The following is a 25,372-nucleotide window of genomic DNA, read 5'->3' as shown; positions in this document are numbered from 1 at the left end:
TTTTGGGGGATATAGTAGGTTTTCTTTACTCTATCAAAGAGTCTGAACCGTTAAATATTCATTCACAAATCAATTATATTGAATTTGAAACCTGTTCTCCGCCATTTGGTTGATGTCGAGCTCGATTGTATGACGTCATGGCGTGTTAGTGTTAGCCGCCATTTACAAGGATGTTAACTGTGTATTGTTTATACGTAGTGAATGGAATCTGCGCGTGTGGAACGAGATCCCCGGATAAGCAAATAATGTCAACATAGGTGATAGACATAGATTATCACCTGCGTGTGTAATAATAACTGGATGGATATGGTAAAATTCGGCGCCTGAGAATGAACGAGGAATTTCGGGACGAAACTCGGTAATTATGAAGTACATCGATTTCATTATTTTACATCGCTTTCAAACGGGACTTAGGCCATTTCATAGATGCTAGAATGATCTCTACTATTCTAGAGGTATATTACGGGAAGTGCAGTACGATTTCGTTAAATGAACTTGACATTAATTCTACTTTTGTTAATCGTTTCCTTTCAAAAGATGAGCTTCTTTAAAACCATGCTTCAGTTTTAGACACATTCGATATCCAAGTCAATGGGTTAGATGAATATGAGTTTCTGTACCTATACTGGATTCCTAAACTTCATAAAAACCCTTACAAACAAAGATACATTGCTGGATCCAGTAAGTGTTCTACCAAGCCTCTATCTTTCCTCCTCACAAAAATATCAAGAGCTGTGAAGGAGAAACTTCAAACGTAATGTGCGACTACAAATGCCAGAAGTAGTGTAAATCAAATGTGGATTCTAAACAATTCTAAAGCACTTTCAATGGATTTTAAATCGCAAACTTTTCTCAATTCAATAACATAGAAACGTATGATTTTTCAACACTTTACACGACCATTCCTCACGATAAATTAAAGACTAGACTTTTTGACATCATAAAAAGTTGCTTCTGCCACAAAAATGGAAAACGGAAACATTCATATCTAGTGATCAGTCATCCAAAAAAATCTTTTGTTAAACACAACTCTGATTCCACGCACAAGTACTTTGAAGTTGAAATAAAAAATGTGCTGGAGTTCCTCATTGACAATATTATCGTAGTCTTTGGTGATCAGGTCTTCCAACAATCTGTTGGAATTCCCATGGGTACGAACTGTGCTTCTTTGTTAGCTTACCTGTTTTTATATTCCTATGAAGCAGAATTGATTTTTAAAAAACTTCTACCTGAAAAGAGAAATATCTTGCTATTGCCTTCAATTCGACATTTAGATATATATACGACGAATTATTTATTAACAATAATAATTTTCCTTCTTATGTCGATTCGGTAGATCCCAGTCAACTCGAAATAAAAGACACAACAGAGTATTGCAACTCTGGTTCATACTTATATATTTTCTTGAAGGTAAATATTAACGGCAAACTAACAACTCAACTTTATGACAAACGGGATGAGTTCAGCTTCTCCATCCTCAATTTCCCATATTTATGTAGCAATATTCCATTATCACCTGCATATGGCTACTGACAAACACGTTGATGGTGCAGGGGTTTCAACAATCTCGTTTAAAGTTAGCATTTCGCAAATTTTATGGTCGTTATAACGATCTAGTTTGCCAATACAACCTTATCATTGGGTCAAATGATGTCTGACGTGCTTCATGCCGATTGTTACGCCGTTCCTGGCACACTGATTTCACTACAAATAATCTCGTGTGTGTTTGTGTGTGGATGGGTGGGTGTGCGCGTGTGCACGCGTGCGTGCGTGTGTGTGCACCAGTTTTACGACGATTTGGGGCTATTTTTTGCGAAATGAATTGAACAGGATACTAATAACAAACACACTTTCTAAAACCACAATGTATTTTAAGCCACGAACAACCATCTTTTCTATAACCTCATACACTATTACCATGACAAGAAATATTTTTAAACAGTGATTTTAAATAATTTTCAATAATTTAATTCTTAATGTATCCTAGTCTCTGATTGGTCAAATTCCAATTGAGGAACGCAGGTTATTTTTGTATAACCTGGTTTGGTTGGGGGACACACACCCTTGACAACCAGATGCAGGAATTTTTTTTCTCTCCCTCTAAATTTACATCGCAGCATTGTTGGCATCCTTCTATGAAAAGTCAACGTGTACAATAAGTTTCTTCGGTTTGATACACATATTGTTTTCCCGTTGTCAATATTAGCATTTACTTGTTCGCAAATCACTGTTCTAAAACATCCTTCTCTGTATGATGGTCGGATAATAGATTAAAACAAAGATATTATATTCGAATTAATGATTTACCAAGTAAGCATTGCCTTGTTCATTTTGAAATACATTTCTCACTGGGAAAAGGGTGGGGGTGTTTCATTGCTTGATCCGCCTTTCAACAAAGCAAACAAAAATTCATGCGTCACATTTTATCACATCACGTTAGTCACATTGACATGTGAATCGCAATTCGCCACTTGCTTATACACATGTTGGATTTACTATTAGCGACAATGTTGCATGGAATGGTAAGTTTTTATGTAGTAGAAGTTTTTTCACAGAGTTAAAAGCCACAAATTATTGCATTTTCTGATATTTGAAGATTCATTTTGGGTAGGCTTAAACAATGCCTAAACAATGCAATTTCCCGTATTTTTTCAATCTGTTGGAGATGAGCGACTTCAAATTCGATCTCTATCTCTAAAGGGCAGCGAAATACGCATTACATGCATAGTCTAAACATAATTTCTATCATGACAAACATCAGAAGAACTAAGATTAAAGATGGCGACCTTCACAGCCATTCTCTACCCAGAGTTCCGTGCGCTCCTCGCACTACACCTCTGTCAACGGCTTTTTACAGAAATCTTGTAAAAGTTTCTTTGATCCAACATTTATGTTTTGGACTAAATATTTAGTCATATTATGATATGTTTTTGGTGCAATCAAATTGATGCTTACTGTAAATTGTTTAAAATCGCCGTTTTCTGATCATAAATTTCGAACTACTTCGTAATATGCGTATGAATGTAGGGTATACACGTGGTGGAGATTTAAATGTAAACATGGAATCAAAAGTAAGAAAGGCTGTAAAAATACGATAAAACTTGCAAAATAAGAGACAAACAGCTAAACGGTAAATATGCACTTTTTAAAGTGTCAGTTGGCTATGAAAAGAGCCTGATGTATCACCTGTTGCCTGAACTTTTAAAGAGAAAGGAAACCGAGAATGAATGTTTATATCATGTGATTATATTGTCACGTGATTCCAAGCGTTGACAGAGGTGTATGTGAAGCTTGCGTAACGCGCCCTCTGGTGAGAGAATGCTTCACAGCTAGACGCTTCGTCGTTGTTGCTAAGTGAATCATTGCGCGGCTCAGTTGACTTGTATTTTTTCGAGTTTATGTACTTTTTGATAAACGAAGGTAAGTATCTTTGTCTCTTGCATTAAATAATAAGGAATCACTTTAATCCTGGGGCAATTTATACGAGTATAACCTGCTTTGGGTAAGTTTACGCTTTTTTATAATTCGCTTCGCGGATTATAAAGCGTAAACTGACCCAAACCAGTTTATACTCGAATAATTGCCCCATAACTAAAGTCATTCCTTAAATACTCTTAAATACGTATACAAGAGTTGAATAAGAACATGAGTGTAAGCATTACCAAATGTCGTCATATCTTTCTGTAGAATTCTAGAAGTTCCATTGAAGACTGAAATCGGAAATATGCCAAGAAAGGGTAAATCATATAGAGAATGTAGTTGTTATCTTTGATCAACGGTATTGGCTTCCAGCGAGATATATTTATAAGCGTGAAAAATGAATTATTAAACCATGACGTCATATTAATTCCAATCAAAGTTGCTAGACTTCCTTTAAGAGTATACGAAGAAATATTGTCAACTTCCGCATACGCTATTCGTCTTCCGTAAAGAAGGAAATTTGTTTGGTAAAATGTGAAGAGAAAGTTTAACACAACAAATGGCACATCAAGATAGGCGATGACGTGTGATATCATGATATAAACAACGACAGCAGCTGCACCTATTAACAATGATATATCATTGAAGTTCAGCATAGTATTTCGTATCTGTAAATTCAGTTTTTTAAAGAGACAGTAGTGAATGATTAAAACATGCAATAATGCAAGACCTTTCTGTGTGAGTACGGCGTAGTGGTGAATATCTCCACCTATCTTATTGTGTGGCCACACCACCCAAGTAACGTCAGTTACCAAAATTATCAAATTGACAACCACGCTTATAATAATGTTCAATACCATAGCAATTCTTCTCCGAAAATATCTATAAGTGGCGATCAATTCTACGCGGTTTATTTCCATGGTCCATCCACTTCCCGATCTCAATGCGAGAACCACTGTGGTTGCTAGAATAGAAAATTCAAGGGATATGGGTGCTCTAAAGAGATCTATCGCCCTCGCAAAGCGTCGTCCTGGTGTATTAGATACAAATGAGCAATTGTACATTCTGACTATACCGTTCATGTCTTCAGATATATGACGTGAAAGTGACGTCAGTCCTTCGATGATGTTGGACAGAGCAACAATGAAAGTCACACATTTAACGGATGTCAAATTATAAAAGATGTATCTTCTAGTATATGTAATGAACCCCATCTGAAGGAAGGCATATGAGACTAATGTGGAACTCTCAACCAGAAGAACAGCGATCACGGAAGAAGGCATACCTTCACCCTTTAAACAGAAAATGCGCAAAAGGCTATGCATTACAGATGTTGTGCATTTTAAAACACAAAACACCCATAGAAACCCTAGTCTGATCCTCCTCACTAGCGAGTGATTTGTACTCAATATCCAGTCTCTTCTGCCACGAACTAGAGATAAAACCATGTAAATCATTGTTGCAAGACCAAGCATTCTAGTAGAAACATTTATTCCTAGGGTGATCTTTGAGCTAAGGATATACGTTCCAGGTAGCACTCCATAAAAAACTATTGGAACGATAAGGATCCCTCCGAAGACAGATGCTGCCAAAGAAAAGCCCATTTCTTCATAGACGGAGGTCCCATCACTAGAAATGCTTCTCATGTTGTCAAGATGATGTCACCTCTGAAATATTTTTAATGTATTAATAGACTAAAAACTTTGATAGCAAATATTCATAGTTTGAAAACATTCACGTGCATCTTCTGTTTGAAAGCCATGGATAGTATTACCAAAACAAGTCAACAATGCGACATATTATATATTTTTACGACAATAGATGTTTCACACATCCTCATTATTAATAAAGCGTAAAACAAAAGTTAACTGACAAATCATTTCATTGGTGCTGTAATTCTTTCGACAGAACAAACTGTCTAAAACCAAATGTTCCAGAAGGGAAATTCCCCCAAAGACTCTGATATTAACAAATTCTTACCATGAGATCGCATTTTCGCACGTTATCTTCCAAAATTCGTCGCCCATCATGTCAATTTGTAATGACCTATTATTTTGTGGGATATAGTAGACGTGACAGATATCGATCACCTGAGTTATCAGTAGATTTTCTTCATTCGATTGAAGAGTCTAAACCGTTAAAATATTCATACACAAATCAATTATATTGACTTTAAAATCTGTTCTCCGCCATTTCGTTATAATAAAACCGTGCTTGCACTTTACTCTTTGTTATTTGTTTTTATGGAACCTGTAATGATATACTGTAAATGTATTACATTTGGCTGTGTATTCTATTTAGCGCCTTTGGCGGAACACAGCTTCCGCTAAATCAAGTACATCGCTAAATGCCATCCGTAAATCTAGATTTTGAAGTAATTCACGAATGCGCTAAATCAAATCTACGCTAACTTGTTGAAAAAACGATTTCCGCCAAATATCGTACACGCCAAATATAATACGTTTACAGTAAATTAACCTTTATATTTTCTAATGAATTTTAAACTTATACTTGTGTTTTCATTACGAAGTGTTGGTCATAGTTATGGAATATCCTACTCTATTTCCTGCCACTTGACATATATTTTAGTAATTCGATCACCTGAGTTATTGCCCTTGTTATACTGGTTCTAGTTAAATTATAAAGATTATTTTTTCAATAGCACATTAGGTCGGAAATCCCAGAGTGCCTGATATCACATGTGTCAGATTAAACAGTGAGCACTTTGAAATGTGAATATAATCAACAGTGATTAATTTCGTAACTCCTTTAAGCAATACAAAAAAGATAGTTCGGCAAACACGGACCCTTGGATATACCAGAGGTGGGATCTGGTGCCTAGGAGGAGTAAGCATCCCTTGTCAACCGGTCACACCCACTGTGAGCTCTATATCTTGATGAAGTAAACAGGGTTATCCGTAATCAAAAGCAGTGTGCCAATAACGGCCTAACAATCGGTATGGAATACGTCAGGCAGCATTTAACCCAATGACAGGTTGTATTGACAAACTAGAGCGTTATAACGACCATAGAATTTGCGAAATACTACAGGGATTTTCCACCCTGTTGTAGGGGGCGGAAATTCGGCCCCATTCCCAATGCAAAATAGTAGTATTTTTTCCCAATTTGTCTACATAATTTCCCAATTCAAGTCAAATAAAAAATTGTCTTGTTTTGGAATATTGTCATGGGGAAAGTGGAATGATTCAATGTAATTCAACAGCACTACCATCATAGTTCATTTTATAAAACACTCCAGAAATATCGACAACTGTTCGATAAATCCGAATTTCCTCCATTTTTTCTTTGATTAATTCGTGCTATATTGTTGCTTTACTTATTGTACCCACTTCCTTAACTTATCTGAGAGTTATTAGGTAAATATCATATATATTTAGAATGTATTTTCAGTGTACTTTTAGTGAAAATAATTCTTTTAATCTTTGAAGCAGCACACTTCGTTTGGAGAGTCTAATCACCAGAAATTGTGATATTGTATGCTGCATTGTATAAAGCAGCATTAGTTCAAATTTAGCTTACTTTTATCATTAATATTAACATATGTACATTTAGAGATATATTTACTTTACAAAATGATTTTACTGGATATGAAAATATAACTTAATTCCCAAGCCTGGTGCTTTTCCTACTGATTGAACAAGTATATTGGCATAGATAGTATCACAGAGAGTTTCATGATGAACTAGATCATGATTTGAAAAATAATTTATATATGGTTAGGCTGTTTATGTCAAATTTCAAAGCAATACAATATGTAATTGAAATTCCATGATTAAATCTAAATTTAATTCAACTGTAATTGAAAAAAAATCCATCTAGTATTCGAAAGTATAAATACACAATATTATTAGCCATGAATTGCAAGTAAAATGGGGAAAATGCTGTCTCTTTTCTCTTCCTGACATTTTTGAAGAACCATCTGAGATCTACAAGCTAGGGTCACTTGGAAATTTGAAAGCTGGTGTTCCGTCAGTCCATGCATCATTGAAAAATAGGTTTAAGTGTCATTTAACCCTGATTGCAATGAAAAACAGAATGTTATGATAAGAAAAACTTCTATGAATGAAGAGAAAATGTTCATCTTTTTATTGAAAAAAAGCGTATTTTAAGAAATATGTTGTAAAACTGTGAATTTCTAAAATTCCTAATTTGGACAAAATGGCGTTAAAATTCCCAATTCTAAAGGCCCAGGCCCCATTCCCAAAATGGTGTGGAAAATCCCTGAATACTGACTTTAAACGGGCTGTTGAAACCCCTGTACCATCAACTTGTTTGTCAGTAGCCTGTCCCGATTTAAAAACGGATTATATAAAGAACAAAAGATGGCGTATCATAACTGTTTAATCAAAATGTAAAAAGTGTACTTACCTTCCGAATGGTATCCTAATCTTTAAAAGCAAACTGAAATACAAATTGTTAATGATTCAGGTGAAGCGTCTTAATCTTCACAAGGAAATAATCAATTGAAACGCCATTATGTATTGAAAGCTTTCAAATCTACACACTGAACAAGTTTTTTTAAAAGCTTATTTAATCATAATAAGACTAGTAACACGATACGTCCGTATGATTTTTTTTTTAGAATTGGCTCAGACTTGTTTTACAAGAAACACAATGAATTACCATGGAAACGAAGTGTTCACAAATGAGAATATTTCCTTAATGTGCTCATAAAATACATAATTTGCAAGTTCCTCAATAGCTATCACATAATGGTCATTCAAAGTGCATTGACAGCAAAAATCATGGATAACGACCGTAATTGCATACTATTAATCATTCATTTGCGTAATCACCTGTGATAATGCACTAACCAATGCATAAAATCAATCATAAATGATTCTTTTAACATTTCACGCTTGATTAGCTTTGTAAGTTTTGGATGATTAGTATGTTGACATGCCATTTAATTTTTATTTACTTCTGTAGAAACGCCACCAGTTTTACCTCACATGAATATATTTTTCCCTATCCATGATACTTTCAGTCATAGTAGTAAGAGTTCTTTTTCCGTGACAAGGGCCCTCCCTTTCTATGGTCATATTCAAAAGAATTTACATATTCACTTGTGATGTCCGACGATTGGCGAAGGAGCACTGACTATAATGTACAAAATAGATAGTTGGGCAAACACGGACCCCTGGACACACCACAGGTGGGATCAGGTGCCTAGGGAGAGTAAGCATCCCCTGTCGACCGGTCACACCCGCCGTGAGACCTATATCCTGATCAGGTAAACGGAGTTATCCGTAGTCAAAATCAGTGTGCCAAGAGCGGCTCAACAATCGGTATGAAACATGTCAGACAGCATTTGACCCAATGATAGGTTGTACTGACGAACTAGATCGTTATAACGACCATAGAATTTGCGAAATGCTGACTTCAATTGAGACTGTTGAAACCCCTGTACCATCAACGTGTTTGTCAGTAGCTTGCATCAATTTAAAAACTGACTATACGTAGAATAAGCTCTTCGGTATCGAATCAGTTGAGAGATATAAACACCATATGCAGGTGATAATGGAATATTGCTACATAAATATGGGAAGTTGACGATGAAGAAGCTGAAATCATTCCGTTTGTCATACAGTTGAGTTGTCAGTTTGCCGTTAATATCTACTTTCAATAGAATATCTAAGTATGAAGCAGAAGTGTACGACTCTGTGGTGTCTTATTTCGAGCTCACAGGGGTATATCGAATGGACATATGAATAAAAGGTATTATTGTTAATAGACAAAACGTCGTCGATATATCTAAATGTCGAATTGAAGGTCACAGCAAAAGATTTTTTTCTTCTATCAAATCATAACGAAGAGCCTCAATACAAAAAATACATGTACATTATAAATCTCAAACACTTTCATTGAAAAGCAAAACAGTAAGACTTCGACAGTTCAACTGATTTTATACCAAACATCCAATGCACATGGATGCATGCAAGGTGAAGATAACGAACAGTGATCAATCTCAGAACTCCTATCAGCAATACAAAATAGATAGTTGGGCAAACACGGACCCCTGGACACACCAGAGGTGGGATCAGGTGCCTAGGAGGAGTAAGCATCCCCTGTTGACCGGTCACACCCGCCGTGAGACCTATATCCTGATCAAGTAAACGGAGTTATCCGCAGTCAAAATCAGTGTGCCAAGAACGGCTTAACAATCGGTATGAAACACGTCAGACAGCATTTGACCCAATGCGAGGTTGTATTGACGAACTAGATCGTTATAACGACCATAGAATTTGCGAAATGCTGACTTCAATCGAGACTGTTGAAATCCCTGTACCATCAACTTGTTTGTCAGTAGCTTACCTCGATATAAAAAACTGACTATACGCAGAACAAGCTCTTGCATATCGAATCAGTTGAGATATATAAACACCATATGCAGGTGATAATATGCAGGCTTTTAAACATTTTGTAATATATTCTTTTTTAAAGTAAAGGCTGGTTTGTCGCATGAACTCGTAATGTTTAAATTGTTTTATTTTATTGGATTTTATATTTTATGCTCTGATTAATCTTATCATGTTTTACATTTTACATTGTTAAAGCGCTTAGAGTAATTACAAATTATAGTATGCGCTATATAAATGCCGCACATTATTATTATTATAATGGAATATTGCTACATAAATATGGGAAGTTGACAATGGAGAAGCTGAAATCATCCCGTTTGTCATACAGTTGAGTTGTCAGTTTGCCGTTAATGTCTACTTTCAATAAAATATCTAAGTATGAAGCAGAAGTGGACGACTCTGTAGTGTCCTTTATTTCGAGCTCACAGGGATATATCAAATCGACATATGAATGAAAGCTATTATTGTTAATAGACAAAACGTCATCGATATATCTAAATGTCGAATTGAAGGCCACAGCGAGAGATTTTTTCTTCTCGCATAGAAGTTTTTTGAATAAATTCTGCTTCATATGAATATAGAAACAGGTCAGCTAACAAAGGAGCACAATTCGTGCATGAAAGGTGAAGATAACGAACAGTGATCAATCTTATAACTCCTAAGCAATACAAAATAGAGAGTGGGCAAACGCGTACCCCTGGACACACCAGAGGTGGGATCAGGTGCCTAGGAGGAGTAAGCATCTCCTGTAGACCGGGTACATCCACCGTGAGCCCTATATCTTGATTAGGTAAACCTAGTAATCCGTAGTCAAAATCAATGTGTCAAGAACGACCCAACAATCGGTATGAAACACGTCAGACAGCATTTGACCCAATGCGAGGTTGTATTGGCAAATAATACCATTATAACGGCTATAGAATTTGCTAATTGCTGACTTTAAACGAGACTGTTGGAACCACTGTAACATCAACGTATTATACAGACATAAAACATTTCAATACCTGAGATTAGATTCATATCCTGTGCTCAGTCATCCCAAAAATATTGTTAAACACCATTCTGATTCTATGCACAAGTACTTTGTTGATATTTATAAGATGCTGGAGTTCCACATTGACAATATTTACGTAGTCTTAGGTGGTCTTCAAACAGTATGATTGAATTACCACGTAAAGACGACAATAGTTGAAGATCTTATCAATCAATAATTCTCATTTGTATTTATATGTCCATGCGACATATCTCGCATCGTCGCAAACCACGGTTTTGAGTCCACTCACGCTCCCTCATGATGATGGAGAGAATTGAGTAGAAGCACGCGTGGGTAACCGACGATGCATATCTCGGGGAACTCGAAATACGCACATAATCTTCTAAATCTGCTTCATATTTGAATATTTTATTAAATACATTTATATATGTCAACAGCAAACTAACAACACAATCATATGACAACGAGATGGTGTTTAGGTCTTTAAACTGAATCGATACACGATCTGCATATGATAAATTTAAAATCGAGGCAGGTTACTGATAAATACGTTGATGTTCCTTGATGTTCCAGGGGTTTCAACAGTCTCATTTAAGTCAGCATTTCACAAATTCGATACCCGTTATAATGATCTTATTTGCAGATGCATGCTATCATTGGGTCGAATACTGTCTGACATGTTTTATACGAATTGTTAGGCCGTTCTTTACATACTGATTTTGACTAGGGATTACTCGGTTTACCTGATCAAGATATATGACTCACGGAGAGTGTGATCGGTCGACAGTGGATGCTTACTCCTCCTAGACACCTGATTCCACCTCTGGTATATCCAGGGGACCGTGTTTGCCCTACTCTTAAATTTGAATTTTTATTGGAATTATGAGATTGATCACTATTCGTTATCTTCACTTGTTCATTAAAATGTGAAGAAGCCAATAAATGCACAATATATTGAACAAATAATACTTGGAATTGATTTAGATGCATATACTTGCATAACGTGGGCAAAGTAAAACAGATATAAAGTAACATTGTAAAATGTATCTATAAGCGTGAATGAGATTTATCTTAATGTATGGTGCGACATACGGAGATGTGGCGCGCATAATTTGGAGTACAGTAGAAGCAGTTCCATTGCAGATTGAAATCTATAAAATGACTGAAAAGGGTACAACACAAAAAATATAGTACGTATGAAATTATTACGCGTATCATTTTCAATTGATCTTTGAAAAAATAGTGAATCCTTCATCCAATACAAGAGGTTGTAGCTGATTAGAGTTATCACAATCACTCTAGCCGTGGTTAATACCCTTGGATCCCCTCTTCGAATTTCCACCGATGTTCCAAACAAGATGAAAATTGTCTGATAAATTGTGTAAATGACGTTGAACCAGGTGTGGAATGTTATCAAAGGTAGATTTCTTCCGTGTGGAAACAAAAAATTGACAACACCAGACAAACTTACCACACAAGAGCATAAGATAAGAGCGGCGCTATCAAAATTTAAGTGTCGGTTTTCTATTTGTATCTGCAGTATTCTATGGAAGATATGAAAAGCAATAAGAATAAGAAAAAATATAACTATCTTCGCTCCGAGGATTGAAAGTAGCCATGGAAAAATCATCTCGACTAATAGATGTTCATCCACTGTAAACATGATAGCGTAAAATACAAAAGGAGCATTCAAAATGGTTCCAATAACAACTGTGGTTAATTTGTGTTTTCTGGAGAGCTGTATATTAATGGCGGCTTCTCTATAGGATTCAGGTTGACCACGAAATCTGTCAAGGTGGTGTTGGGGATTTCTAGAATTTCCTGAAAGGGAAAGGCCAAAAATAAGTGTAGCCGCCAGAATACTGAATTCCATCAGAAGAGGAGTGAGCAACATGTCCGTTACTCTAAACACCCACTCCAAATTGTTTTCTTTTATGTATGAACAATTCTGCATCGTTTCATAATAGTTTGAAATATCCGATGATGTCTTCACAAAGATACTGAATATATTGGCCTCTAACCATTTGAACAGATTCGAAATGGTCAAAAGCGAAATAATATACCTCATTTTCCAGGAGTCAAAGAAAGTATATTGACTGCAGTAAGAAATAAAAAGTGTCTGCAAAAATGTAAACACGATGTAATTGTATCTTGCTACGTTTTGAGATAATAGGATGTATATATCACCACAATTTAAACGAAGGTTGTCGTACACCACATGGAGGAAACACTGGGCAAATCCAAAAATCCACAAAACAACAACTTTTGTAATGATTACTGTCGATCTTCGCTTTTCCTTGATCCAATCGTTTCGTCTTCTGTTCATGGCAATACAAGCGTACAGAATGCCAATACAAGCCAACAACTGGACAAACAGACAAACATATCCTACAATGTGCTCGGCTTCATGCTCCGCTTCTCCGAAGGTGAGTATCAGGGCAAAATATCCACCTAACATACCAGATGCAACGAGGTAATGTCCGATGCTGCTATCATTCTGTAAGGCGTTCGTCATCCTGGGTCTGTGGAAGTTGAAATTATGGTGAAATAAGTGATGATAACATCGACATACATGTATATCATTGCTTAATGACTTGGAATAATACCCTTACCTTACCAATGCGTCGGAAATATCAAAAATATTTATTTCATCTGTGTACATAGAGATACTCACCTAAAATGTCAAGAACACAATAGAGAGGAAGTAAATCCAAGTTCAAACAATACTGTCTCTGAATGGTTCATCCTAACGATCGAAAAATGATTACGTACACGCAGATATATATCAAATCAAAGTTCAAGAATTTTGTCGGGTTTCCAGGATTTAAACCTTCCTTAATTTTACGTTTGACTTTGAGATCAATACATCTTTTTCGTATCATCAAGGATCTATTATCTAAAGGTCTTCTGACACGAATAAACAACACACGATGCATATCTGATACATGAAGACGAAGGTTTTACCTCTATCATCCAGACAATGCTAAAAATGAAACTTAACTATTACATACATGTACAGACTTGGTGTCATAGATGTTAGCCCAACACTCGTTATACGAATTAAACAATCTTTCAGAAGTAACAGTACGTCTACTTCCAAGTTACAACTTCCAATGTACATACAGAAAATCGAAAACAATGGGCCTTCATTATACAGGAAGAATTTTCGGTGGTGATCAATTTGAAGGCTAAAATATCAATGACTATGTTTCCTGTTATTTTCTTCCTATATACTCGACATCCAAATTTTCACACAGAGCACACATAAACGTAAATATTTTGTGTGTCTTCATTTTTTTTCCTTGTCATAAAGAGTAAATTGAAATAACCCAAATACTTCAGAAAAATACTTACAAATCTTGCTACGCGAGTGCGCTATCCAATAGGGCAGGAAACCTATAATGAACAGATATGTGGTCAATTGCTTTGAAAAGTAATTGATTAAATAACAATTACTTTGAAATTTCATAATTACAGTTACTATTAAATTACTTCTCTTTTAGGTAGTAATTGATTATATTCATTACTTTTTCTGAATTAATCATGATTACATTTGAGTGCTTTATCAAGATATGTTTGATGAAGTGCATGGCCATTACATAACATTCATTTGAAAAATAATTATTTCAACATTTAAATTGCATTCGTTGATGAAATGTTTTGTCCCCAAGTCTGCGTTTTTCTGGACGAAAGCCCTGCAATTCTGACTGTTAACAAGGGGAAATGGCATGAGGTCCCCAGCAATGAAATGAAGGAGAGCACTAGTAATGTTGCGTTGGCAAAATTCTGAAGAAGAATACCTTTTCCCTGTGTCCATAAATGTTTTAATGACAAATTGTTCCTTATTTGGTGTATAAAATATTTCCAGTGATTTCAAACCCAGAGTGTAAATTATTCACCTCATATTTTTACAAATAGCAGTTTTCACATCTTATGTTTTGCAAGTACTATTGCTTTTAAATTATTTGAATAGAAGTAATGTCATTATAAATGTTCACAATTCCATGCTTTAAGCATAATATTTATTACAAATGTACTGATATTTTTTCTTCATACCTTTAATTGTTTAAGGAAATTGGGGTGATTTTTGTGTTTCCAAATATCGTGGAAGTGCATAATATGCATTTACATGTAGCTTTCACTGTCCTTCTACTCTAGTTGGAATTTCAAAAAATCGAAGTGGTGACTTGGACATATTTGCATTGCTAAGTTGCCATCTGAACATTTCCTTTTGTTTGGATAACAATTTATTCTGTTGGAAAGGTGAAAACAGTTAACTCTATTTGTTTAGGTATTAGTGTTTTTGTACCCCTGAGCAGCAGCCCTGAGGCTATATTGGCCAGGTAAAGGTACTTTTTTGTCCGGACCCCAATTTTATTGTCTTTGGACATGGGCCTTTGATATTTTGTATGTCGGTATACATGATAAGACAGTTTGTCGCGTACCATTTTTCATTGACCTTTTAGGCATTTTTTGTTCGGACCACATATAGCAACTTTTTGTTTTGACATTGGCCTTTGATATATGGTGTGTGGGTATACCATTTGTCGCATGCCCTTTTTATTACTTCTGACCTTTTATGTAAAGGTCAAATAATAGAATTTTTGGGCTAGGCCATTGATATATGGTATGTTGGTAGACCATGATAAGACAGTGTGCTATATGCCATGTTTGGTGGCCTTTGACTTTGACCTATCATGTAAATAAAGGTCAAGTAATAGAATTTTGGGGCATATTTTGTCTGAACCATAATGGGTTGTTTTTTGTTTGTCTTTTGACATAAGCCTTTAATATTTGGTATATTGGTAAGTTTAATTTACTATCATATGTTCACAACACTGTTCCTTGATTGAAACACACACATGTGTACATATTGGTGACTGCTATGTACGATAACTCTTAATTTTCCACTTTAAAGATCATCCCTATAAAATATTTTAAAAACAAGAGAAAATGGGAGGGGAGACATCAGTTTATCAGACAATTCTTCCTAGTTCTTCCCCACGCACGTTGTTGTGTACGAATTGTTTCAGTGCAAACTGTACCAGTCTGGAGCACTTTAAAAGGAAAAGAAGTACGAGTGGTGAAATATTACAACGGACATTGAAAGAACCTAAAATATCTCTAGTCCCCGATGTTAACATTGAATATACAAGTCACTAAACACAATGTGATGAATACAGGCATTGGTATATACTGTAAACATAGACAATGTACATGTAGAAAATTAACTTACGACGTACATGTAAAAAGTTCTGTCTGATTTTAAAGTTTATGAGATTGATCGCTGTTCGTTATCTTCACCATTCAGTACACCTTTGCATAGTCCTTGTACCGGGCCGATTATAAAATGGATGTATACTTAAAATCTTCTTTTCGCCGTCTTTATTGATAATGCTCTTGTGTTCCTAAATCAGATCTCTTCTCTGTGCGTGGTTAATCACCTGTTCAGTGTTTCAATACAATAACATAATCAACCCATAAATCATATCTCTTCTCTGTGCATGATTATTCACCTGTTAAGTGTTGCTTCGTACAGTACAATAACATAACCAACCCATAAATCATAGGTGTTTCTCAAATCTTCATTGTATTTTTGTCAAACTGATATTGTTGAATTGTAGTTACAGAGAATATATACTAATACACATGTATTAAATTTAAGTCTAACAATTGTATGTAGATACAGTCTAGATCCTTTAAACGTTTAGGGGCATCTGTATTGCGTCTTCAACATGGTATCCATCATTAAACACTTCTCTACATCTGCTCTTGTCATGCTCCAGTTAGTGTCACAATGAAAGTTAACAAATTTTGTCGTACCATGTATTAACACAACGCTTGCCCATCAATGCACGAATTTTGTTAACGTATTTTGCCCTGTCGTTGGCTTCCATAGAATTTAGCTTCCATAGAATTTAGACTGCCACTGTCCCAGATTCTATCAAAATATCCCCAAATGCCCACAGAAGTACATGTATTTTAAAATGTCACAGCAATAGATAGCACAATTGCCGTCTAAGCTTTCATACATGTATTTCTCCCCGGGAATGACCCCAGTTTCTTTGACTTGATAAGGAATATTGTTCTCCTCAAAGCATGGAACAGGAGCTACCTCCAGCCCTACAACCTTATATCCATGATCCAACAGCCATTTCATCTCCACTGCTTTTCCACACATTGGCACAAATATCCTCATGCCTGGCTTTGTACGCATTCTGTTTTTATATTTCACGAACAACTCATTCAGATCAAGGTTATGAAAATCCACATCTGGAGTACTCCAACATTCCTTCTACTTTTTTATTGTCATATTTTGTTCATGTATTTCGTGATCTGCCATGCTGAATCGTCTGATACATGTATTTATTTATTGTGCTTTAAATTTTCAAGTCTTGCAGTCATTCAAAAGGGGCTCAAAGGAGAAAATGTAAATAATAAAATAGTTTGTATCAAACTTCTTGTTATCTAGCTCTCTGAGAGAATGTTGGGACAGATCAGATAGGTCCCAATATCGTCTCAGAAAGCTAACAGTTCTACCGTTACGTGTTCTCTATCCTTTTGAGTAGAAGTTTCACCGTCTCCGTGTTCTCACTTGAGAGACTACCCAGGAAATCCATAGCAAGCACTCCCCGAATACTCTACACAGGCCACTGTCTATATCATGCTTGGAGTTCGTGGTATAATGCTGTGGAAACTACAACAAAGCCTATATTTTCCCGTTGAAATGTGAGGTTCCAATAATCTGAGTGGTCTAGCTACTTATTCAGCCATATTCCTCACCTGCTGCATATGACTGAATAGGTAAACAATGTGAAACAAATTCATGTTTGAAGTATTACTAACCCTCGGTCTTATAGAAAAGAATTTTGGTCATTCCGAGTTCGAGATGTTCGGATTCGCAAAGTCCACAATATATGCAATCACTGATTTCACCACAGGAAAAAAGGGCAAGCTAGCTTTTCTGACAAGACAGGTGTAATCTACTTGTATCTTTGATGTATCCAGAGATATGAGTGAAAATAATACATTGGTAGGCGTATCCAGATATATGATTGAAAATAATTCATTGGTAGGCGTATCATGAGATATGAGTGAAAATAATTCATTGGTAGGCGTATCCAGATATATGATTGAAAATAATTCATTGGTAGGCGTATCCAGAGATATGAGTGAAAATAATTCATTGGTAGGCGTATCCAGAGATATGAGTGAAAATAATTCATTGGTAGGCGTATCATGAGATATGAGTGAAAATACATGTAATTCATTGGTAGGCGTATCCAGAGATATGAGTGAAAATAATTCATTGGTAGGCGTATCCAGATATATGATTGAAAATAATTCATTGGTAGGCGTATCCAGAGATATGAGTGAAAATAATTCATTGGTAGGCGTATCCAGATATATGATTGAAAATAATTCATTGGTAGGCGTATCCAGAGATATGAGTGAAAATAATTCATTGGTAGGCGTATCCAGAGATATGAGTGAAAATAATTCATTGGTAGGCTTATCCAGAGATATGAGTGAAAATAATTCATTGGTAGGCGTATCCAGAGATATGATTGAAAATAATTCATTGGTAGGCGTATCCAGAGATATGAGTGAAAATAATTCATTGGTAGGCTTATCCAGAGATATGAGTGAAAATTCATTGGTAGGCTTATCCAGAGATATGAGTGAAAATTCATTGGTAGGCAAGGGTCATGTAGATTTGATACTGGTGATGGACCCTGGAAATTATATTTGTTCTTGTGCTTAGCACCTAAAACAGGTTCTCTGCTGTTGTAAGAAGTCACACCTTGCGGAGGAGAGATACTGGTGGATGTTTCATTTGTTACCATTTTACACTGTCTACACATAATTATGAGATTGATCACTGTTCGTTATATTCACCTTTCATACAAACATAATACAATTCCGGTTTCCTACACTTTATTAACAATAGTACAAAAATAAAAGTGACAATGCATTTTAATATCCTTTACAAAACGCTATTGAAACAAAAATTAATGCAATTCTGGTTTACTTTTTATCAAGGACATTCAGAATGATACTAGGCTGAGGCTAGCAGCCACTCAAATTGACTCAATCTAGCCAGAGTGATTAGGAGTCAAGTTTGATCATTTCTATAGACCATGTGCAATCACATACATTTAGGTAAAAACATTCTAAATGCAATGTACTGTTACACACATGCATGACACTGAACCTAATGATTAATGGCTTTAAATGTTCATGTACAGCTTGTGAAAATGAGGTTTGTAGGCGTTTTTGTTGAGATCCCTCAATACAAACTGCCATCGTCTATGGCACATAAGACATGTACTGAACAAATAAATCCATTGCACACATTTCAAAAGAACTTTCACAAAAGTTCACAAACTCGACCTGGTAACGATTAACATATACAGAGGCCACGGAATACTAGCTAATGGACCTTGTATTGCTTTCAAGGTGACAGTGCAAATGAAGTCGTACGGATTGCACTCAGTCACAAGAAAGCATACATTTAATATAACTTTATATCCTGGTTATCGTGAACAACAGCACGGCTATACAGCCTATGTCCTTCATTTTCTCAGGGGCATCCATTTTTGCCACATCTTCAATCTGGTATCCCTCACCGAAGCACTTCTTCAGATCGGTCGTTGACATGCTCCAGTTGGTGTCAAAATCAAAGTTGTTAAACTCTGTCATGTTTACACATCCCTTGCCCATCAGTGATCGAATTATGTTAATGTATTTCGCCCTATCTTCAATTTCCATGGCATTTAGTCCGCCGCTGTCCCAGATTCCATCAAATTCTCCACAAATGTCCACAGAAATTTGAAAAAAGTCACAGCAATAGATAGCACAATTGCCGTCTAAGCTTTCATATTTCTCCCCGGGAATGGCCCCAATTTCTTTGACTTGATAAGGAATGTTGTTCTCCTCAAAGAATGCCTTGCATGGAACAGGAGCTACCTCCAGCCCTACAACCTTATATCCATGATCCAACAACCATTTCATCTCCACTGCTTTTCCACACAGGGGCACAAATATCCTCATGTCTGGCTTTGTAAGCATTCTGTTGTTATATTTTAAGAACACTCCATTCAGATCAGGGTTATGGAAATCCACATCTGGAGAACTCCACGATTCCTTCCACTTGTCTACGGTCATCTTTTGCTCATTTTCTTCGGTGTCTGCCATCTTACCTGCTCTGAATCGATAACCTATCATACCATGCATGTCAAAGGGGCACCCAAAGGGCATTTCAGACTTATTATTTTTCAATGATTAGTGGAAATGGGAGCGAGATAAACACAAAATCTAATGTTCTTTCCTGTTTGAAATTGAGTTATAAATGCAATCTATGAAGAGAAGCAACACAGTCAGGTATTTGAAATAAAACTTACTTGTTGAATCAATCTTTTCTTTGAGGATTGATATCCATGCAACTTCATTATGTTACAACATGTAATTTATAACAAGTTTCGGTAGGCTGAATTATATGACAACTTACAGCACACGTTTATTTTACTTTAAGTGCGAAATAACCATCTCGGGATTTTTTCCATGTATTACTAATTTGCATGTCATCTTGATTTGATTTTCCACACGCTTAATCGATTTCAATGTGTCCTGTTAAATTACTGGGGAAAAATAAATGTATAGAATCTCCAATGTTTTGGTCATGGGTTATGATTTTCACCAACTGCTATATGCTGGTCAAAAAAATCCCAAATTAGTGAAGCTTCTAGGCTCTAGTCTCTGGGGTCAAACCAAGCTTGAGATTCTCTGAAAAATCATGTAAAGAAATTGAAATACATGTACATGTAAGGAAGTTGTATGTCGCTTCTGGTCTGCACATTTTGCAAACTATATACATGGAGATAGAAACGATGGAGTTGGCTCTATTCTTGCTATATAAGCTGAGGATGAACAGTATTGACTAGATCATTACCACGCATTTTATATAGCGGATGTGGAGGATGGTTCCCTAAAAAGTGAGTGGGTTTCGTACATGTACTAGCTATAGCAATTTTAAAGAAATAAAAGTGGCGAGTTCCACGAGTAAATTCCTGCTTGTCATCCCGTCATTAAAAACGTAGAAGAATGTGTCCCTTCATAATGCCATCAAACAAATGACAAACATCTTCGTCACTGTCTGTTCTAAAAAATCATACTCTCTTTATTGCTTAAGACATTGTCTTATCACATCAGTTACAATACATGTATGTAAAACTTATACGGTACCGATTTTGATGCACCAGATGCGCATTTCGACAAATAATGTCTCTTCAGTGATGCTCAACCGAAATGTTTGAAATCCGAAATAACTATGAAGTTTTAGAGCTAAATATAGCCAAAAACAGCGTGCCAAAAAGTGGAGCCAAATTCGTCCAAGGATAAGAGCTATGCATGAGGGAGATAATCCTTAATTTTGAAATGAATTTCTAAATTTTATAACAGCAATTAAATATACATCCGTATTTTCAAGCTAGTAACGAAGTACTTAGCTACTGGGCTGTATAGACCCTCGGGGACTAACAGTCCACATATGTATATATAATTACATAAAAATGGCATTGTAGGGGGTGTACAAATTCAAGCAAGCAACGGAGAATAACTTTTAAACAAGGTTTTCTCGCAATTTAAATGCAAGACATAAATATTTCCCTAAATTACAAAGTTCGTGTACATTATGAACACTTAATAATTGTACAAATTTGAAAACAGATGGTTTTTGCCAATAATACTTTTTGATATGTTTATGACGAAATTCCTCGCAATGAGAGCAAATTAATACGAAGTGGTATTCGTCCTCTATGTCATTTTTACAAAATTTACATACTCTATTTTCTCTAAGTATATTGTTGTGGCGGCCTGTTTCAATTTCAAGATTGTGAGAAGATAGTCTGATTCCACAAATGTGCCTTTTGTACATACTAGGTATAGGTTTACAAAGGTAATACTGTAAAGAAAAGTGATCAATAACATGTTTGTAAATAATACACTTTGAAGAACAATTAATTTGTTCAACTAAACTTTGAACAAACATATCGGTCAACATCTGTTTTATAATAGGAAAGAAAAAATTAGAAGTTGCATTCTCCTGATCACACCATTTATATAAATAACACAGATGAAAAGTTATTATATTTTATTCAAACTTTGCCTTTTGGGTACTACTCAGCGAATTACAGAATAACAAGATACATCAAAAAACACATGCATGATTTTTAACATCCAAGATAAATATCAACTCTAACATGCATCTCAAATTAAAACAAGATCAGTCAAGTTGAAAGCTTAAGCTGAAATGCTTGCTAAGAGCATAGCCGATGGCCATGCATGTAATGGTGAGAGGCCGATGGTCTTGAGTATAAGTGGCCGATGGCCCTGTAATATGTAAGAGGCCGATGGCCCTGTAATATGCAAGTGGCCGATGGCCCTGTAATATGTAAATGGCCGATGGCCTTGTACCAAGAATAGCTGATGGTCTTACAATGAAAATATCTGATAACCTGCATTGAAATTGAGTTTCTGCAAGGTATATGAATTATAGCTATGTAAACATGCATGTGTAAAATGCTGCTGGTTTGTGTTCCCTAAACTTATTTCTTCTAGGGTAGAACATTGCTTTGTTTAGCCACAGAAGAACTTCAAACTGATGCAGTGATGCTATACAGATTAATACTGATTGGTCCATTTGATCACATGATCTGCCAGATTCTAAATATAGACCCGATAACTACGATACAGAATAAACTTGTATAAACTATATTTAATAACTTAAATAACAAAATATATCCTAATCCTATCTCGAACAATTTTTGTTTAATAGAATAGGCCCAATTTTTGCTACATTTTTTCATTCTATCACAGTTGTAATATAATTCATCGTAACAATTTCTAATTATACAATTTTCACTACGCAACACTTTAAACCAAAAATTGAACATTCTGAAGAATCGAATGATTTTCATAGGAAACCTCCCAGTTTCAAAATACACCGAGACAGAAGTTATGTTTTTTCGCACGCCTAAAACAGATTTTATAAACTCTAACTGTATCTTTTCTACATCTCTGGTCTCATATTGAAGGTGGAACTTTACTTCAGTCAATGACACGGAAACTAAACACATCGTTGTTCGGAAGACACATGTACAACCTCTTCATATGGACTACAACCTCGGGTTACAAAGTCTATCACGATTCCAACACATTTCCCCAATAGTATCAATGATAATTACGCTTGGTTAAGTTCTTGTGAAAATATTTCCGTCTATAAATTTTCCTAAGCCCTGATGCACTGATCTGGATGAGATCGACTCATTAATTACCGAATTCAGATCAATTACACGACAGATGAAATAACCAATCGCGCAAGAAGGCATGTGTGTGTAATTGTTAATCACTTATAATTTTGTCCATTGAAATTGGGGATATCCCTATATTGATCAAATGGAAGGGAGAAAACCCGACAGAAAATATCAAATACCAGAGAGATTATAGTCAATACTACTGGTTGTCAGAATATATGATGTACGAACAGAAAAATTATAGATAAGAATTTGGAAATAGTTAAACCGATGTTAATTTGCCTCTTGAATGTTAATAGGATTGGACTATAAGTTCCCTCTTAGTCAGTCTTTCATTGAATTCCCCAAAATTTTTTGTCCCGCTTTAAATTTAGGTAATGATAGTATGAAAACCACCAAAAATATCACATCCCACCATGCAGTTACCGGTGTAGCACGCCACAGGCACTTGTTTTATACATGAGTTCCCCTCCTTAATAATACCACGGGGGGGGGGGGGGGGGGGGGGGGGGGGGACTCATGTATGAAACAAGTGCCTGTATAGCACGCCCATCTTTAAGCGGTAAAGCATGAAATGAACCTAGGCTTGTCAGATCGAGAAAAGTACATGGCCCATTTGTATAAGAAACGCATTTGGCCGGTGTCGCAACTACTGGAGACGATTGACGATTAAGGGTAATTCCCAATGCACCACGAGACAGCTTGCTGCCGCAGGGGAAGAAACGCCTCAGCACACCGCAATCTTCTTCTAGGATTGTGTGTCCCTATGTCGCATTTGCAGGTGTTTGTGTGTGCCGTTTTCTTAAGTGCATGTCTACGAGAAAACCATGCAAAAATTGAAAAAATGTTACTCATGACACATTAAGAAATAGGGATATTCTAAACATATTTTAAAAGATTATTATCACTAGCTAGCATCTATGGTGAAAGTATCACAAGTTGATTCACCCCCGTATTCAGGAAATCCCCAATCTATTTTTAGCCCTCTGTCAAAGGATAATTTTGATCGAAAATTGTGTAAAACATAATAATAATAATAAAAAAAACCAACTCGGGTCCCAGTTCCTCAAAACTTTTAACCGGTGGGAGGTGCGGATCCAGGAAATGAAGTGACGGGCACAATTTTATAATCTGGGGGTCTGGGGCTGCTTTGGTGTTCTCCCAGGACGGAGTCCAGGGGGCGAAGCCCCCGGCAGCTCCTGGGTTTAACAGGGCTTGAAATATGTCACCAATGTAGTCATTTTTACTATTTTCTGTCCATTTTTTAGTGAGGTGATATCAACAAAATGACACAAATTTTAAGGTTTTCATTCAATAAAATATAAGTTCTCCCAATATCAAAAGATCTTGTCATTTATTTCTCTGAGAGTGGGAAAAATTATAGCTTCTTTTATCGTTTATTATTCTTATGAAATTCATAGCTATAAGAACTACATGTATTTTACTGTAATAAATTAAATCATAAAATAATTTAAACTTTTGAGCAACTGGTTCCAGATTTCATTTTTGAAAATACATCAGGGCATGAACTACGAGGCTCGATAGAGTAGAAATTTGACATGGAGAAAAGGTATCAAACAATTAAGGACCAACTATGCAGGAATCAGAATCCTTTAAATATTTAAAGACTAAGTCCCTCATTCTATTTTCATCGTGCGGGCTATTTTATTCCAATATGGAATTTCCCAAAATACATTACACTGCTACTTACTCGAAAAAGTGTGTATTGCATCTTTAAACTAGGAAATTATATATAGCAACAGCATTCATTTAATCAAGGATGTAAATGTATTATATGAAGCCATCAAAATTGCAGTAACTTGGTATCAAACTTTAAAAAGTCAATATCTGATCAGAGATATATAATATATACCATATAGGGCCTACATGTCTCTAGTCTTTCTTATGAGAAAATAATTTTAGTCCCAGTGCTCCCCTATAATTTTCTAACACCTTTTATTGTCATAATGTATGTTATATAATAGGTAGATTATGAGTTTCCCCTTGAAAGTGCCCCGTATTAGATCGGCAGAACCGAGTTTCGCCGAACTTTTTTTTTTTTTCGCGGGCTTTCAAACGCGTGAAGCGCATGAGCAAAATAAAACGGAAGTAAACAAATATTAGCCGTCAGACAAACGAAGTGCACGTGGAGAAAGACACGTACCCAACGTGATTACAGCTTATCACCTAATGTCAAGTCTGGAATTAAATTAAATTAATCTGCAAATGTCATCGTTTGCACCAAAGTTTTGGAAGCCTGG

At 35.8% G+C, this 25,372-nt stretch overlaps 4 protein-coding genes across 8 annotated transcripts in view; 1 reads left to right on the top strand and 3 right to left on the bottom strand.

Annotated features, from left to right (window-relative positions):
- Positions 1–1,539: 1,539 nt before the first annotated feature.
- On the bottom strand, positions 1,540–8,011 carry LOC125680420 (uncharacterized). Its single transcript, XM_048920010.2, has 2 exons — positions 7,810–8,011; positions 1,540–5,087 (listed from the first exon to the last, which is right to left on the bottom strand). The coding sequence occupies exon 2, from the start codon at positions 5,064–5,066 to the stop codon at positions 3,672–3,674; it is 1,395 nt and encodes a 464-aa protein (XP_048775967.2). The 5' UTR covers positions 5,067–5,087; positions 7,810–8,011; the 3' UTR covers positions 1,540–3,671.
- A 3,178-nt stretch (positions 8,012–11,189) lies between these two features.
- Positions 11,190–13,940, bottom strand: LOC125680426 (uncharacterized). Its single transcript, XM_048920023.2, has 2 exons — positions 13,472–13,940; positions 11,190–13,319 (listed from the first exon to the last, which is right to left on the bottom strand). The coding sequence occupies exon 2, from the start codon at positions 13,310–13,312 to the stop codon at positions 11,864–11,866; it is 1,449 nt and encodes a 482-aa protein (XP_048775980.1). The 5' UTR covers positions 13,313–13,319; positions 13,472–13,940; the 3' UTR covers positions 11,190–11,863.
- Positions 13,941–18,718: 4,778 nt separating this feature from the next.
- Positions 18,719–20,103, bottom strand: LOC125664843 (probable thiopurine S-methyltransferase). Its single transcript, XM_048897643.2, has one exon. It carries the CDS (start codon positions 20,056–20,058, stop codon positions 19,324–19,326), a length of 735 nt encoding a protein of 244 aa, XP_048753600.2. The 5' UTR covers positions 20,059–20,103; the 3' UTR covers positions 18,719–19,323.
- Positions 20,104–25,211: 5,108 nt separating this feature from the next.
- The window catches only part of LOC125680442 (probable ATP-dependent RNA helicase DHX35), a 138,355-nt gene continuing 138,194 nt past the window's right edge, over positions 25,212–25,372 (top strand). For 3 of the 5 annotated variants that reach the window (XR_008802113.1, XR_007371958.2, XM_048920075.2), the window contains exon 1: positions 25,232–25,371. Coding sequence is in view for 2 of the 5 variants with exons in the window: in XM_048920075.2 (XP_048776032.2) it covers positions 25,338–25,371 (34 nt within the window). In the remaining 3 variants the exon portion in view is untranslated. Of the gene's footprint in view, position 25,372 lies in introns of all 5 variants that reach the window. The other 2 variants (XR_008802114.1, XM_048920045.2) reach the window with 1 other exon arrangement.

Source organism: Ostrea edulis, chromosome 1 (assembly GCF_947568905.1).
Source record: "Ostrea edulis chromosome 1, xbOstEdul1.1, whole genome shotgun sequence".
NCBI lineage: Eukaryota > Metazoa > Mollusca > Bivalvia > Ostreida > Ostreidae > Ostrea > Ostrea edulis.
The sequence above is the reverse complement of the archived record's forward strand: the minus strand, read 5'-3'. Positions and strand labels throughout refer to the sequence as shown.